The 17,351-nt window shown below is 32.3% G+C and overlaps 1 protein-coding gene across 1 annotated transcript in view; it reads left to right on the top strand.

Annotated features, from left to right (window-relative positions):
- The window catches only part of LOC109595142 (neural cell adhesion molecule 2), a gene marked incomplete at its 5' end in the record, with an annotated part of 230,011 nt that overhangs the window by 173,599 nt on the left and 39,061 nt on the right, over positions 1–17,351 (top strand). The window contains one exon of the mRNA XM_049964147.1: positions 16,028–16,327. Coding sequence (XP_049820104.1) covers positions 16,028–16,327 — 300 coding nt within the window. The remainder of the gene's footprint in view (positions 1–16,027; positions 16,328–17,351) is intronic.

Genomic DNA, 17,351 nt, shown 5'->3' with positions numbered 1-17,351 from the left:
AACACACAACATTTGGACAATAAAAATGAAATATTCCTTTACAAAACACATGCGAAACAAATATTTCATTTATCAAAGAAAAATATATGAATATGTTGAAATCTGTATATACGAATCTATAATTCAGCAGAGATTTCGATGAGGGCACTGTTGGAGCACACTCGAGATGAATTTGTATGTAAAACGAGGCTGTTAATAATGAACTTGACTCGAAGAGTATCCATTTGTCTTTGTTTTGTTGGCAAGAGCGTTTTTTTTTTAATTTTTTTTCGGTAGTTTTATATTCATGTCGAGTCGTGGTTTCGTCGGTGCCGCCGCCACGGCGGACTTTTATTTCATTAAAGGTAATTAAAAGCGGCGTCGGGCGCAAAAAGAAAACGAGAACGGGTTGCTTGCTGCTTGTCTGCCTGATGGATTTAATAATTACGACCCGTAATTTTATGTCCGGGATGTCGGTACGTCTATCCAGGTGCCGTTCGCCCTCTAAATATTTATCTCGACGACTTCTCCGATCGCCTCCTCTCTTAATTCGCCTTTGATTGTGCGATTATGCTAACGACCATCGATTCGAAAAAATAACGAAGCGGAGCAAAAAGTTAGAGCCGGAACGGGGGACAGTTGGAAATGAAGTGCCGAAACTCGTTGATGGGGCGCAAAAACAGGTCCAAGGATTGTCCGTGCATTGGAAATTAGTTCTCGCTTCGATTTCGGTAGATTCCCGATGCAAATGCCTCCACTCACAGCAATTGCATGTTTAGGAGGCACACGGAGCACTATCTAATTAAACAAGTTGTATCTAGTCAATTTTGCTAAGTGCAAAACTGGACTACATTTTAAATGAAATAGTTAAAATTTCGATACGGATTTAAAATATATTTATTTCGCACTTCATTAGTGACGATATTGTTGGTTGAAGTGTGTCCCACTTTGTATCATTTTATCCGTCTAACGAAAGACAAGCTTCTTTAGTCGAAATAAAATACGTTCGACTTCTTCATGACAACGCAAGACCACATGTCGCATTAGAGACTCAAAGGAATCTTTAGATATTATTATTAAATGAGAAGTTCTCCTCATCCATCATATATGCCAGATATTTGTATTTGTGAATTTTATCTGCTTTTATTAACATCCAATTTTTACTAAATAAATGGTTTAATTCTGAAGATTAAATCAAAAAAAGTTAATTTTTACTTTCAGTTCCTTTAACAAAAAGTTAAAACTAGAACAGCAATTTCCAAATGCAAATGACTCCACCCACAGCAATTGCATGTTTAAAAGTCATACAGAGCACTAACTAATTGAACTATTTGTACCTAGTCACTTTTGCCTACAAAACTATACTATATTTAAAATTATTATTTTTATTAATATTTTTTGGTTTGAAGAGGAGGTCACAGTTGATTTTTCCTTCAGTTCTAAGAATTTTCTATCGTGGCATGATATTATGTAGAACGATTTAATTCTGAAGATGATGATAAATGAGATTAATCTATTCTTCAATTCAGAATTCTTTTGAATTTGTAAGTACGTACAATATAACGTTGGTAAAAATTTGTTGATTATAATGGTGAAAATTCATTCAATGAAATTTTCACCATTATAATTAATAAACTTTGTATCGCAAAAAAATAACGGATCGGGGAAAAAGTTGGAGCAGAAACGGAGACAGCTGGACATGAAACGCCGCAACTCTTTGATCAGATACAAAAACAGATCCAAGGATGTCCGTGCTTCGGGAATTAGTTTCGATTTCGGCAAATTCCCGATTCAAATGCCTTCGCTCAGAGCAATTGCATGTTTAGGAGGCACAAGGAGCACTATCTAATTAAACAAGTTATATCTGGTCAATTTTGCTAAGTGCAAAACTAAACCGCATTTTAAATGATACCGTTAAAATTACGTTCTAGATTTAAAACATATTTATTTTGCACTTCATTAGTGGTGATATTGTTGGCCGAAGTGTATCCCACTTTGTATTCTTTTATCCGTCTAACGAAATTACGATTATTATCACAGTGTATTATTCCAAGTTTACTGTTTAAACAGCACGAGATTCTTCGGTTTAATTCCGCAACGATCGTAAAAAGGCGCATCGCCGAGAATTGCATAATCCCATTAACAAGTGGTCTGCCCGGTAATATTCTGCGAGTGCTGAAATTACTCCACCCACACCCCGCACCTCGCACCCCCTACACACACACACTCACATACACACGAATTATTCTTTTTTCCGCAATTTTTTCGCGAGAGCAAAAAAAAGCGAGCAACGACCGCACCACTAAACGACAGCAAAAATCAATGGCGGATTAGACGCGCGGACAGATTCCACTCTGAGATAAGGCTTTTTTCCCCGAGACCGTATGGACTAACCGCTTTGCAAAGGGCCTCCGTTTCATCTATTATTTAGAGGCGAATCTCTGGCGAACGCCACCTCCTCCCGAGCTCGGTTCGTTAATACGTGTGAAAAACTCATTAATTTTTTTTATTTTTTTATATTTGTTTTTTTTTTTTTTCGCAAAACTTCATAGCATTTTGGTATTGTCGCGTCGGTGGAACGCCTTTTGTTTGCCCGCCTTTCTGAGCCGAGTGGCAATTTAAAAACGAAACGAAATTACAAGTGGGCACAAACAAAAACAAATCGACGGATAATCTGGGGGTAAACAATTTTTTTCGTGTTATCAGCAAATTCCGATCGTAAGGTCACGTGGAACGGGTGAATATTGCACACGTCAGTTTAATTTGTGGTCGATTTTCGCGAGCGGTGATTTGCAATTCGAATGCTTGCTTAGGACGGTTTTGCCTCGTTAACGGTCCGCCACGAACGCCGGATTTTATGCACTTGTACACGATTTGATCGGGCAGATAAAATAACACGGGACCGTCTAATTAACTCCCGCCCCGAATGAGATAATCTCAAGAATTGTGTCGCACGCTCGGAAAACTGTTTTATGAAGTATATTTCGTCGTTCGGCTTCCAGTTTTATGGCCTTTGTATTTCTTTAATTACGCAAATCCAGAAATCCCTTTGCCCCTTTAGGATTTAGCGACATGCAAAATATGAGTTTTATGTAAAATTAATGTGTTATTAATATTCTATTAATGCATTTATTTGGATTAAAATAAAACTTTTAATTTTATTCGTGTACTTAATTGATAGTTTAAATACAGTTTGAACCATTCATGATGGAAAGTCATTCATACATTTTTTAATTAGAATCCGATTTGGAAGGTAGAAATAAAAATATGTCATAAAAATTGATTTCTATATGTTATTTGTATATTTATTTCTTCACAGTCAAAAAATGAAAAACTTTTTTATTTATAATACGATTTTTAGGGGAGGTAGAAAATAAAAAACCGTCATAAAAATACTTTCTGCAAGAACTGCTCAAGTTGTAGTTTACTATTTCTCTTCTATTTTTACGAAATTTTGTACAAAATATTAATCTCTGATAGAATTACAAACTCCATATTTTGAACTGAATTACTCTCTGACCAATTAAACTAACTAAATTATGAAATTAAATGTAAATAATATTAGGAATCAGAAAAGATTTATTTGAATAAATTTTATTTTAATCTTCTTATATTAAACAGTATTTATTTCTTGAATGCTCTTTTTATGATATTTCTTAAAGCGCCATTTATTTATTTATTTTTCTGTCTCTATTGTATTTAAATAATTTGGGCCAAAAATGGCTATATTCAAGTACTATAATTCTCTTTATTAGCAGCTTGTGTCGGTTAAAAACTGGCAGTGAATGTATTGAAGATAAACAACATCAAGATCGTCCTAAAACCTGTTCCAACAAAGAAATTATAGAAATCTCATATATAAGCCTTGTGCAACATTTTAGGAAATAGATTAGTCATTAAACTGCGATGAATTAACAATTAGAAAGAGGCTTCATGCAATGAATTTCATAAAGAAGTTGGAGAAATAGATTTCATACAAATTAAATGAGGATAACAAAATTATGTGTTTGATAATTCAATTATCTCCTTGCATGCAACGCATATATACTTTATATTTATCGTACAAATTTCGATGGACTGGATAATGAGTTGAAACCCGGAAGAATACTATTTAATCTTAATCCAATCAGTGCAACTTTCTACTGCTCGTAAAATGGCCAAGTTCATGAAAAACTTGCAGGCAAGCTTATTGGGACACCAGAAACAACATGTCGCATTAGAAAATCAAAGGTTAAAAATCTTAAACGTTATTATTTATGTCACTATCCAATTTGTTCCAAATAAGCTTTTTAATCCTGAAAAGATAGCCAAAACTAAGTCTAGTTCAGTTCCAAGAATTTAGAATTTTTTACTAAGCATGTAAAATTGTTGATTTTAATAGTGATTATTTTATTGAATACAAATTGGAATAAAAAAATAAGAAAACTAAAAAAAAGTTAAAGCTGGAACAGGGGGAACAGTTGGAAATGATGTGATGAAGTTCGATGATGGAGCTCCAAAACAGGTCCAAGGATCGTTGATTTTAAATGTGATTATTTTATTGCATAAAAATTGGAATAGAAAAAAAACGAAACTAAGAAAACGTTAAAGCTGAAACAGGAGGGACAGTTGGAATTGAAGTGATGAAACTCGCCGATGTAGCTCCAAAACAGATCCAAAGAATGTCCGTAAATTTGAAGCTAGTTCTCATCTTGATTTCGGTAGATGCCAAATGCAAATACCTCCACTCACAGCAATTGCATGTTTAGGATGCACACGGAGCACTATCTAATTAAACAAGATGTACCTGTTCCTAGTCAGTTTTGCTACGTGCAAAACTGTATATGAAAATTTTAAATGAAATAATTAAAATTACAGTAAAAGCTCCTTACGCGGCGTTTTCACTATTCGCGGATTAAAAAAATGCGACCCAATTTCTGTATTCGCGACTAATATCATAATATTTTTTACAGTATTTAGTATAAAGGTTACTTTACTGATTAATTAAAAAAAATTAAATAGTACCTGTTAAAAATGGATCTAACAGCGTATAAAATAAATTACTTTTAATATAATCAACTTATTCTTAGAATTTGTTTAATAGTAACTAATTATTAGATTTGTTGCGCATTCGCCATTTTTAACAACAGTTGTAAAAATGGTGGATGCGAAACAAAAAACTTAATTAAAATATTCAAATAAATTAAGATAAGATATTTGAAAACATAAAATTAATTGCCTTTTGGATGTAGTTGTATTTATATAATTTGTTTGCCCATTCACGATATTTAAACATATATTAAACATCAAAATCATATTTTTTATAGTATTCTAAAGGTTACTTTACTGATTAATTAAAAAAATTTAAATAGTACCTGTTAAAAATTAATCTAACAATACATAAAATAAATTACTTTTAATATAATCAACTTATTCTTAGAATTTATTTAATAGTAACTAATTATTGGATTTGTTGCGCATCCGCCATTTTTAACAACAGTCATAAAAATGGTGGATGCGAAACAAAAAACTTAATTAAAATATTCAAATGAATTAGGATAAGATATTTGAAAACATAAAATTAATTGCCTTTTGGATGTAGTTGTATTTATATAATTTGTTTGCCCATTCACGATATTTAAACATATATTAAACATCAAAATCATATTTTTTATAGTATTCTAAAGGTTACTTTACTGATTAATTAAAAAAATTTAAATAGTACCTGTTAAAAATGAATCTAACAATACATAAAATAAATTACTTTTAATATAATCAACTTATTCTTAGAATTTATTTAATAGTAACTAATTATTGGATTTGTTGCGCATCCGCCATTTTTAACAACAGTCGTAAAAATGGTGGATGCGAAACAAAAAACTTAATTAAAATATTCAAATGAATTAGGATAAGATATTTGAAAACATAAAATTAATTGCCTTTTGGATGTAGTTGTATTTATATAATTTGTTTGCCCATTCACGATATTTAAACATATATTAAACATCAAAATCATATTTTTTATAGTATTCTAAAGGTTACTTTACTGATTAATTAAAAAAATTTAAATAGTACCTGTTATATGTTATGAATATAACAATGCATAAAATAAATTAATATAATCAACTTATTCTTAGAATTTGTTTAATAGTAACTAATTATTGGATGTGTTGCGCATTCGCCATTTTAACTACAGTTGTAAAAATGGTGGATGCGTAATTAAAATATTCAAATTAGGATAAGATACAGTAAGACTGAAGATAATAATTAATCAATAAAAAACTTCAATTGAATCGATTTTTTTATATATTTGTTTTTTATTTTGTCACCTAGGAACGTATCCCCTATAATCCCATATAAATTACCATTCCATATTCACGGTTTCTTTATTCGCATATTTACGGAACATATAACCCGCGAATAAAGAACTTTTACTATATGTTTCTAATGTACTTCATTAGTAACGATATTATTGGATGAAGTGTATCCCATTTTAAATTTGTTTTATCCGTCCTAACGAAAGACAAGCTTCTTTGGTCAACAGCAAAACCACACACAGCATTAAAGTCTCAAGTTAAGCTTCAAAACGTTAAATGAGAAGTTCTACTTATACAACATGCAGTACCAGTCATAACAACAAATTTATTTTTAATATTATAAAATATATATTATAAAATAAAACAAGGAAACAAAAATATTGCAACAAAATAAAATACCTAGACATTTTTATAAGTATTTAATAGCATATCCATTATCTTTTATTACCTCTTGACATCTTCTTTTCATGGGAGAAACAAGGTTGACAATCTCAATCAATCAATGAAGGATTTTTTGGCGAGTTTTCTTCCATTTAAATTATTTTCCCTTAGTCTACGCCTTATAGTACTGTAATATACCTCCAAATTTGAATATTTAGTATCAAAACCTTCGGTAGTTTTATTCGAATCATATTTGGGTACTCTTACAATCCTCCGATCGTCAATATTGTTGGTTTTTTTTCGGCCGTCTAGGTTTAGGAATTACTGGTACAGTACCTCTGATGTAAGAAGCTCGAATTGTTCTGACTCAGTACTTATTTAAATCCCGATCTGTACTTGGAAACAATAAGATTTTTAAGATCATTCAACAAGGCTCATCTTGCAGGCGTTTTAATCTAACCTTAATTAGAATTAACTAACCACCGTATGCATCAACTACTAAAGACTTTATAAAAAAGGATTATATTTAAATGTGATAGCAATAAAGTTGGAGGTACATTATCTGACTAAAATATGATCCCTCTGATAACATCCTATTCGTATATGTTTTTATTTAAAATATATTTATTGCTTTACTTTTGGTACTGAATATGCCACATATCTCTATGTGACTATTATTTATTTTATTACCATCCAATTTTTTACAGAATAAAGGGTATAATTATGATGAGGAAGTTATAACTAAGGTTTAATTTTTAACGTCGTATGATTTTATATATAGAAATTGGTACAAAAAATTCAATATATTATTATAATGGTGATTATTCTCTTAAATATTTTAAAGAAAAAAAAAAAATAAGAAAAAACCTCTTTTGAAATATGTTACTAAATTCTGAACTTATTTTTTCCTACAAAAATGTCTCTATCAATATTTCCAATATTTCGATTTTATAAAAATGATACAGAAGATGTTCGTCTAATAATACAGAAAATATAATTTGTTATTGCCCATTTTTGTACTTCAGCAGCAGTAAATTCGAGTTGTATCTAAAAAGATAACAAAAATCATCCATCTTAAATGGCCTACACCGCAAACACATACTTCTTAGCTAACACTTAAATATAACAGTAAGTAAAAATTAAGGGGGTCATAAACCCGAACTTCGCTTGTTTATGTTTGTCTCCTCCAAATAAATTTTGCGAAACCAGTTCCGAATGGAATTACATGAACAGAACAAAGAGGAGAACCTAAAACGGAGGAGCGGGCACAGCGTGCGTCGCGACGGTCCGGTGTCAGGACGTCGGTGATGTATCGTCGTGACCGGGCTCGGTACTTTCGTCATACACGCCCCCTAGCCCCTCCGCCTCGGATAATTCCGCCACTAAATAAAACACGCTGCATCTTATAAATATTCCGGGACGTGCGGATTTGCATTTCGGACAGGTTAGCACCTGGATTTGGACCGGCAAAAACTGGACTGGAGGGTGGTAGGGACGCGAAGAGGATAGGGAGAGAGAGAAAAAAAACCGGCGGGACGGAGTGCAGGTGTAAACAGCGCAATGCAAAAAACATTAGCATCGGCGACGGACGTTAACGACAACCGCACCTTTTTATTGTTTTCGAGACGCGCCCGAAAGGGGGACTTTGTACAAGTGTCCCGTTAATTTATGCTGTGCTAAACATTTATAAATGTGAACGGAATTAACAAGTCTAATTGTACATTTCATATATAGCATTTACGACTTCCGGCTACAAAGAGATAAAGTCATATAACGTTGTGTTTCCATAATTGAAATGAGCTTCATGAATTTTATGAAATATTTTTAGCATCCCAGTTTAAACAGATTGCGGGTAATTATATTTTCAATTGGAATATGTATTGCCGTGCTGTGTAAGTTGAAATCACGTTACAAATGTCAGTAATTCAATTTCCCCCCCTTTATGAAAAATGATTCCGTCCGACCTAATTACTGTGAAATTTTTGAACAGCATCATTCAATCAGAGCGAAGCTGTGGAGCAATCGGCGAAATTATAAATAAAGCCAGTTAATTGAGAGCGATTTGCAATTCAAACGGGGGTCCCCCCTTTAAATGCTTGCTTAGGTCTTGATGTGCTCGTTAACGGCGTGTCCTCGTCTTTTCGTCCCCACGAAACGTCGGTTATTGCACAGCCCATACACACAATTTCATGGTCCACGTTTAATTGTGCCAATGTTCCGGGAAAGATAATCTTAACCATTGTGTCGTGTGTGTGTGTTAGTGTGTGTGTTGCGAACGGGGTAAATTGGCGTGAGCAAAGAAATATTGAACATCCCGGCATAGTTATAAAATTAGAAATATCAACTACAACCGAGGGGGTAGAGAGACATCCGGCGCAGCGAAACAGTGTGTTGCGGGCGTCGCACAACACAAAAACCCCATAATTAATCGAGAGTAGTTTGGAGGCAAATTGTTCGGATGACTTAATTGTTGCGCCGCTTCGTGGATATCCGACCGAGAGCGCAGAGAGAACAGATCCGTATCGTTCATCCCCGATTCCAAAACATCCGTCTAATTTATATTAATCGACTCGCGTCTAGAACACAATCCAAAATGGATAGTTCGGAAAGTTGGCTTTGCATTATATCTATTTAAATACAGTTTATGCATCATTGAATTGTTTGAGACGTCTGAATAATTCAAACGTCGTCCTCGGAGGTCCCCCCCTTCCGAGTAATTTCGTCTTAATAAAAAGGCACCACCGTGTCCCGGCGTTGTTTAACTGTCATGACAACCGACCGGGATTTTTCTTTATTTTCCACCGGATTTGTTCGATTTAAATTGGTAGAATGGGCAACGGGACCGAAATGTTTACCGGGGCGTTATGTTTGCGTTGATTAGTCCCGGACACAAACACACAAAGGCCAAATTCGGGATAACGTCCATAAAGAACACACATTCGCATTCACGAGTGACGGCGTAGGGGGTGCGGGACAAAAATCAAAACAGTCACTTAGCCGGACTCGGCGCCCTCTTATGCTCAATCAGCGGCTGGTGCCGTTTTGAATAAATCCAATCAGCGAAGAAAAAACACACCGAACGTGCGCTAATTCTAATAGGATTGGCGACTGGGACAATTAAATCGGTCAAAGCGGCTTATCGGGACCGATAAAAAAACCCTGTTCGTTTTCTCGGTCTTATAAAAACAGACCGAAATTGGTAAACTGTGCAAATCAATGGGGGAGAATGCGAATGCGACTATGTCAATAAATTTGTCGAATCACTGATTAAGCCGTTCTTGTTGGCATTTTCGAGCCTTGATCAGGTGTAATTCCTTTATATTTCAAATGTTTATAAACTGTAAAAGGCAAATTATAATTAATTCATGGTTTTTTCTACTTGTAAACCTTTATTTATAAATGACCGTGTAATCAATTACATATTTTATTACAATAATAATGATAATATTTATTAGTGTCAATACAATACAAATTGTTTATGACGACAAAGACAAATATATATAATCAAATCATTAGAATAATAAAAAAGTTTATAAATTCAAATACTATACATTACTAGACTGAATAACATTGTTATTAGTCAAAAATCCATTATATAGATGAATACTCCTTGTTCAATAAAAATTTAAAAGGGGTTCATCCACAGTTTCAGTGGTAAAGTTATTAAAAAACTAAGACCATACTACCTACTTTTGTAAAAATTTTGAACTTATCATGTTGATTAAAATTATCCATTATATAAACTAAACACTGGTAAACATACATAGATCGAACAATTAAAAGATTATGCCTTTAAATTTAAGAGATATCTTAGAACTCTACGTTGAATGGAAAGTATTCTCTTCAAAATATACCTTTAATTCACAAAAACACATCAAATTTCTTATCAGAAACACACCTTTATCTAGTTTCCCACGTATTTGGTTAATATATTTGTCCTAAGACATTTTACTTTACGATGGGACCCCTAAAAATTTGATTGGCTCATTGAATATATTACTTATTATTCAAGAAAACACCATCTGTTGTCTTTTATCTTAGTTCAAAGACATTCGATTGCACGATTACAGAACCACTTCCATGACATTACGTTTTGTTTTTTCAGTATCTTTCATCAATTCTTCTCTCTGGATTCATTATTTATACAGATATGTGATCCGCTTAAAAAATAAGTTGGCAAGATCACACTTATTTATATCATTAATTCAGAGCCCAAATAATAATGGTCCCAATATTGAACCCTGTGGTACATCAGTATTAACGTACTTTCTCACTTGAGATCTTATAATAAATTAATTCCCTAAGATTTTCTCATAAAATGAGTAATATAATTGAGGTAAAATTAAGTTATTAATTATCATGTATATTAAAAGGTTTTCTATATTGAGTTTATTAACTGATAAATTTAAATTCTTTTAAATTAATGGATTAATTGGGAAATAATAGAACTCCAGTTAACATCAAAATTAATTTTTTCCAATGTGCCACTCAAATATCGAAAAAATTGTGTACTCCAATTTATGATTTTACTTAAATTAGAAGAGCAGAGTGAATGGCAAGTTCTATCATAACCAATTTATGTTCAATCAAATCTTGGATTTGCTAGTCCTTGAAATGTATATAATTGAATAAACTATCGATTAAAAATATTCGAGCAATTTATTGCAGGAAAAAGCTATTCAAATGATGAAAATGGTTGAAAATCAGCAAAAATTGCGTAGAATATGAAATTTTATCAGCTGTAACTCGGACAGTTTTCATCCAATTGAAGCGATTGAATTTATAACAAAATATATATCGATCAGGCACGTTATGTAATTACTCACTAACCATCCTTTTTGGTACTAATCTAGGTTACCCATTGTAAAAAGTAAATTGTAAAACTAATTCATGCTTTTTATATGAAAACCATTTTATGCTGGGTGACACGTGTTTCAAATAAAGCCACCAAAGTACATGTTTTATTGCAATAAATTATGTTAGAATAATTGTTTTATTATAACATTTCGATTAAATACGAGTTCTTAATTTGTAACGTCAGAGTGATAATTAGTTTTTTATATGTTGACTTTAAATTGACAACTTAATTGCAATTTATATTTTCTATTAACGACTAAAATTAAATAAAAAAACATTAAAATAAACAACTGACTTTAATTTATGAAATTTACCATATATGTATTTTATAAATTCACCTTCACGTGAGAAATTTAATTAAAACCGCATTTATGTCATAATTAATATTAAAATACATTAAGTTTAATAGAAAATGTTTATTTTAGAGTTACATTCGGCTAAAATGAAATAACTCGCATTTACTAACAACGTACTCCCCACGGAAAAACTCGTGAAACTTCTAACAGTGATAAAATATTATTTATACTGATTGTGAATGTACGGACAGAAATATGAATTTTATTGATGTATTATATGAAAATATTGGGTTTTTAACGTATATACAAGTTAAAGAAAACCAATAAGTTGGTTCAAATGTTTTGCTGATATTAATGTTACGGACGAAAAAAATTGTGTATAAAATTTGTGTAGGAAATTTTTACTAAAAAACATTCTTGGACTATATTAATGTTATGTAGAATTTTAATTAATTAGTTTAATTAAGTCAATGTTAAATATGTGAATATTTACATGATTTAAAGTAAATTTACACATTATCTATTGTTTTAATCAACATAATATATTTGTATAATATTAATATTATGAGAAATTTCAATTATTTGGTTATTAATTTGCAAAAATTCTGAATGTCTACAATATTTAACATTATTTTGCACATTATACATAATGTTAACAAATATATAATTACTGAAATTTACTGATACTCGAATAATGAACAGATTTTATTAATGTAATGTGGATTTTTTAACAATATTATTATTACTTATATACTGTGTGTAAAAATTTTAAATATTTAGATAATTTAAAATGATTGTACACATTATCAATACTTTTAATAAACATATAATAATAAATATTTACTAATAATAAATGTTATTTATGTACTTTTATAAATTTTACTAAAAGAAATTTCCTTGAAATATATTAATATTCTGAGGAAATTAATTATTTAATTGTAAATTTGTAAAAATATTTATATTGTTTAATGAGATTGTGCACATTATCTACAATTTTAATATACATATTTATGGGTATAGTGTACGAAAAGAGTTTGAACTATTTGAATCCTGAAAGAGACATCATGTACAATAGAGACAGTAAGTCTCCCACTATGGGATACACTTCTACTGTCTCTGTCATGCATGACGTCTCTAAATTCAGATAGGTCAAATGCTTTTCCTACTGTATAATATTATGGGTAATTTTTATTAACTAACTGAGTTTGTAAAGACTGAATTGTTTGAAACGATTGTGCACATTATCTATAGTTTTAATAATATTTTTAATTCAATTTCCAGATTAAAACAATATTATATAATGAGGGATTTCAATTAATTAGATCTTATCTGTAAAAATTGTAAATTTATAGATAGTTTAAAATGATTGCGGGCATGATTTATAGTTTTAATAAACGTATGATATTTGAATTATGAATAATTTTTCCAAAATTTTCAAGATTTTTCCTATTAAGTATAAAAAATGTGAATATTAAAATTTTTTTAAATGTTCAATTTTAATATTTTGCATTTCTGGATATTTCAAGATCATATGATATGTGCGAACGTAGGTGCTCTAAACAATGTATGAAGACAAGCTGTTTAAAAGGCGTCGGTGCGACTAAGCAGACGAAGACATCGACAAGACGAAGCCCCCGGGCGTCACCGCGGCACACCGCCCAGACGCGACCCGGAGCGTAGGAGTATATTGTAATTTTATGTATCAATTTCGTACGCGAAGTGTGTTTTAAATCGAGTGCGGCAATCCGTCGAATAAAGCCGACGAAAGAGGCGGCCTTTTATTGCGCCCCGCGCGAAATACATAAATTTTTGAAGCCGCCGACCGACGGGGCGACTGCGTTATAAATTCGCCGGGCAATAATGCATTACAAGTCGACGTTCTGGGGGAAATAACTATTTGGCTGAATGATTTACAGGACGGTGCGGGCGGCGCGGGCGCCGTTGCGCCCCCCACTCACTCCATCCGGTCTTAATATTCAAAAAGTAATCTAGAAGCGGCGTGTTAATATATGGAGAGCGCGGAGCCGGGCCGCCCGATTTATGGTTAATGTCGCAATTTGTTCCCGTCGTGCGTTAGACGTTTTCATATTCGTCGAACTTCGCAAATTGAATGTGTATCGGCGCGCCTCCCGCTCCGCCTTCACACAAAAGATGCGTCTAATCGCCGGGCAATTTATCCGGAGCGGCTGCAACGACAATATCGCAACCGCCGTCGCCGTCGCCGCAACACAACTAATTATCGCCGCCATCATTCACTTTAATTGAAAAATTTATCAACGAGACGCTGAAACGTGGCAATATCTTACGGGGCACAAAACAAGCGCATTTTTAATTAGACACATCGATGGTTTACGGTATGCAACCATGATATCTTTACAGCTTTTTAGTTGTCTATGCCCTGAATGCGTCTCACGCTGCCATCTGTACATCTCAAGTTGAGGCACAATCTCAGTTTCAATGAAATACCGGATAATGGATGCCAGACAAGATTCTCTGCCACTCGAATATTTATTATTTAATGATATTGATTATAAACCTAATTCTAGTAAAATGACTAAATAATTTTATCCCATAAATAATAATTAGTCAAATCTGGTATACCTAGTTAATAATAACTAAAATAATATTTTATTAAATAGGAAGTAGCAAATTTACACACTTAACCACTTGTATTGGACATATTCACATATTATTCCTGAGATTTCCATATTACTTAAATTTCATGCCTTAATTGTTCTAGGATCTCAGGCTTTTGAAAATTATTTTATTATTCTTCTACTATATTTGTGTTCAATAGGGTATAAATCGGGATAACGAACTGACCAAGGCAAAAACATAATATTTGCCTGTTCTAAACATCTTATTGAAATATGTGCAATATAATATTTATAACGTCCATCATCCTTAAGCAAAACCATGAATAATGAAACTACCAAATGCGGGTGGTAGGTAACTGCGGATACATAAAATCTTGATACGAAGTATATTGAATTGGCCATTGGATTGTGGCAAGTATGATTTGTCGACATATGGCCATGTCTTAAGGTTATCTTAGTCATTGAAAGCTTTTGCCTCGACCTCATCGTGTTTCTACAGACCATATACACTACTACTCAAACCACAGTAGATACATCGATTAACTCTCCTAGTCATTTCTCTGATAGAAAGACCGCCTTACCTAAGCCCAATAATTCGTCCCCGTTCAAATGGGGTTGAATGACGAACCCTCGACGTCTTCTTACTCGAGATATTAGTGGATTCACTTTAACTGTATGAAACCAACTGAATCGCTATATTAAACCAAACGAGCTGAAATCAATAAAAAACTAAACAAAAACTGATAGTTCCTTTACAATGTCTTTCAAAATTTAATATTAGTATTCAATAATGTACAAATATTACTGTTTTAGTGATATACATTCATTATGTATGGATTATTCACTGGGTTATTTTCAGAATGTTTTATACTGATGACTTACAAGAACTGTTTCTTAGATTTTTATGTCATTAAACATTGAGTTGTATTGAAAATTTTTCCACCACATTTAGGAAAAAAATATTTACAACTTTTGAATTTTTTAACAAATTTTGTTGAAAAATATTATGATCTTTATCTATGGAAAAGAGCTGAATAACATAACCCCCTGTATTTTTGTCAAAATTTAAGAAAATTCTATATTTTATAAATGTCATAAATGTTCCACAAATTATTCTATTAATTCTCCACACAACAGATTTTACTTGAATTTATGTGATGAAATGGCCATCACAGTCAATTCGACAAAGATAAAAGAATATATTAGAAAAACTGTACATAATGTCTTCTGATAAGGACACAATGATGTCAGACCACTATCGATGTGTTTATCTAGTGAAAGAGTGTCAAAATCATCAATTTATCCATACCTCACATAGCTGCAGTATCGGATATTTCAGAAGAGATATTTTTTAGAAACTATTTTTTAATCATATAATATTTGTTTCAGAATTTTTATTATTTTTTAGAAATTAATTTTTACATTAAAATTATATTATTAAAAATGTATGAATAAAAAATTACACAATTTACCCTTATTTTATTATTATGTTTCGATAAATATGCTAACCTTAAAATAATTAGTCGAATATACCGAAAACCGTATACCCGCTACAACCCTTGTCTCGACATACAAATAGAATATTCAAAACAACTAACAATCTTAATTAAATTTGTTTCAGATGCCCCGACCTGCAAGTACGAGAGGGTGGTGGTAGTGGGTGCATCGCGTGGCGAATCAGTGGACATCGTGTGCGAAATCGAGTCCGATCCGCCTGCACGCTCGTACCGCTGGAAGTTCAATAATTCAGGCGAAACTCTAGACGTTGCGGCCGAAAGGTACGCCAAGACCTCTAACGGGACGGTGAGCGTGCTGAGGTACACCCCCGTCACCGAACTGGATTACGGATCGTTGTCCTGCTGGGCGCAGAACGCTGTCGGACACCAGATCACGCCATGTGTCTTTCAAGTCGTCGCAGCTGGTGAGTCACAGTTTTGAAATAAAATATGAACATTATATAGTGGTGTTGGGAACATTATAAAATGCATTTATTTCACGAGACGAACATTCATTGACAGCTTGGACGGCGTCTGTGATGTCTTACATTGTGATAATTAACATTTTACACGGAGTATTTGGCAACATAGTCGATAGTTCACGATCTAACTAACTTTAGTTGTAAATTTTCACCCATGCTTTTTGTCCCTGGAGTCAAAACTTTTACTAATACTCATATTAAAATGTTAACTTTGTTTTATCAAGATATAACTTTTATAGTATACTTCACTATTAGCGTTGGATGGGGATAAATAAAGTAGTTAAGCTTTAAAGACCAATAACACTAATGTAATAATTGGGTAATACAAATGTCACTTATGTACTTAAAAGAATTTTGTTATTGTTAACAGCATTTTTAATATCTGTTAACTACTGTAAATATGTTCTGATACTTCTAAAGTGTTGCCAGTATTATACTCTCCCATTTTCTATAATTGTTTAAAATTCTGATTGTCTTTTATGTATGGTATTTCTTCGAGGAAAATTAACAAAAACACATACTTTTTCATACATCTAGAATGTATGCTGTCTACATTTAGATATGAAATGAAAATGTCTTTTCTTTTCCACAAGATGCAAAACATGAAATAACGTGATTTTTGAACATGATATGGTAATAACTGCCAATCAGTATGTTGCATCCATTTTAGACGTACAATATTAACATTGATGTGCAGTATGTCACACAACGTATCTTTTAGTTGTCACTTAAGTCTGATACACTTTTCAGTCCTACAAACTACTCCGAAGAGACAATACCAAGTTTTTGATGGACCTCTTGGTTACTTCAACAAAAGTGTCAGAGATTCATCCACAAGTATTAACCAAAGTAGTAAACTAACTGAACTTTCTGAGTTGATTTATAATTTATCAACTATATTTTTTATAATATTGTATATAGATTTCTTCAGGCCATTTTCATACATCATGTTCCTCCTAGTTTCACA

The sequence above is a fragment of the Aethina tumida genome, chromosome 1 (genome assembly GCF_024364675.1).
Source record: "Aethina tumida isolate Nest 87 chromosome 1, icAetTumi1.1, whole genome shotgun sequence".
Taxonomy (NCBI): domain Eukaryota; kingdom Metazoa; phylum Arthropoda; class Insecta; order Coleoptera; family Nitidulidae; genus Aethina; species Aethina tumida.
This window is presented reverse-complemented; position numbering and strand designations above follow the sequence as displayed.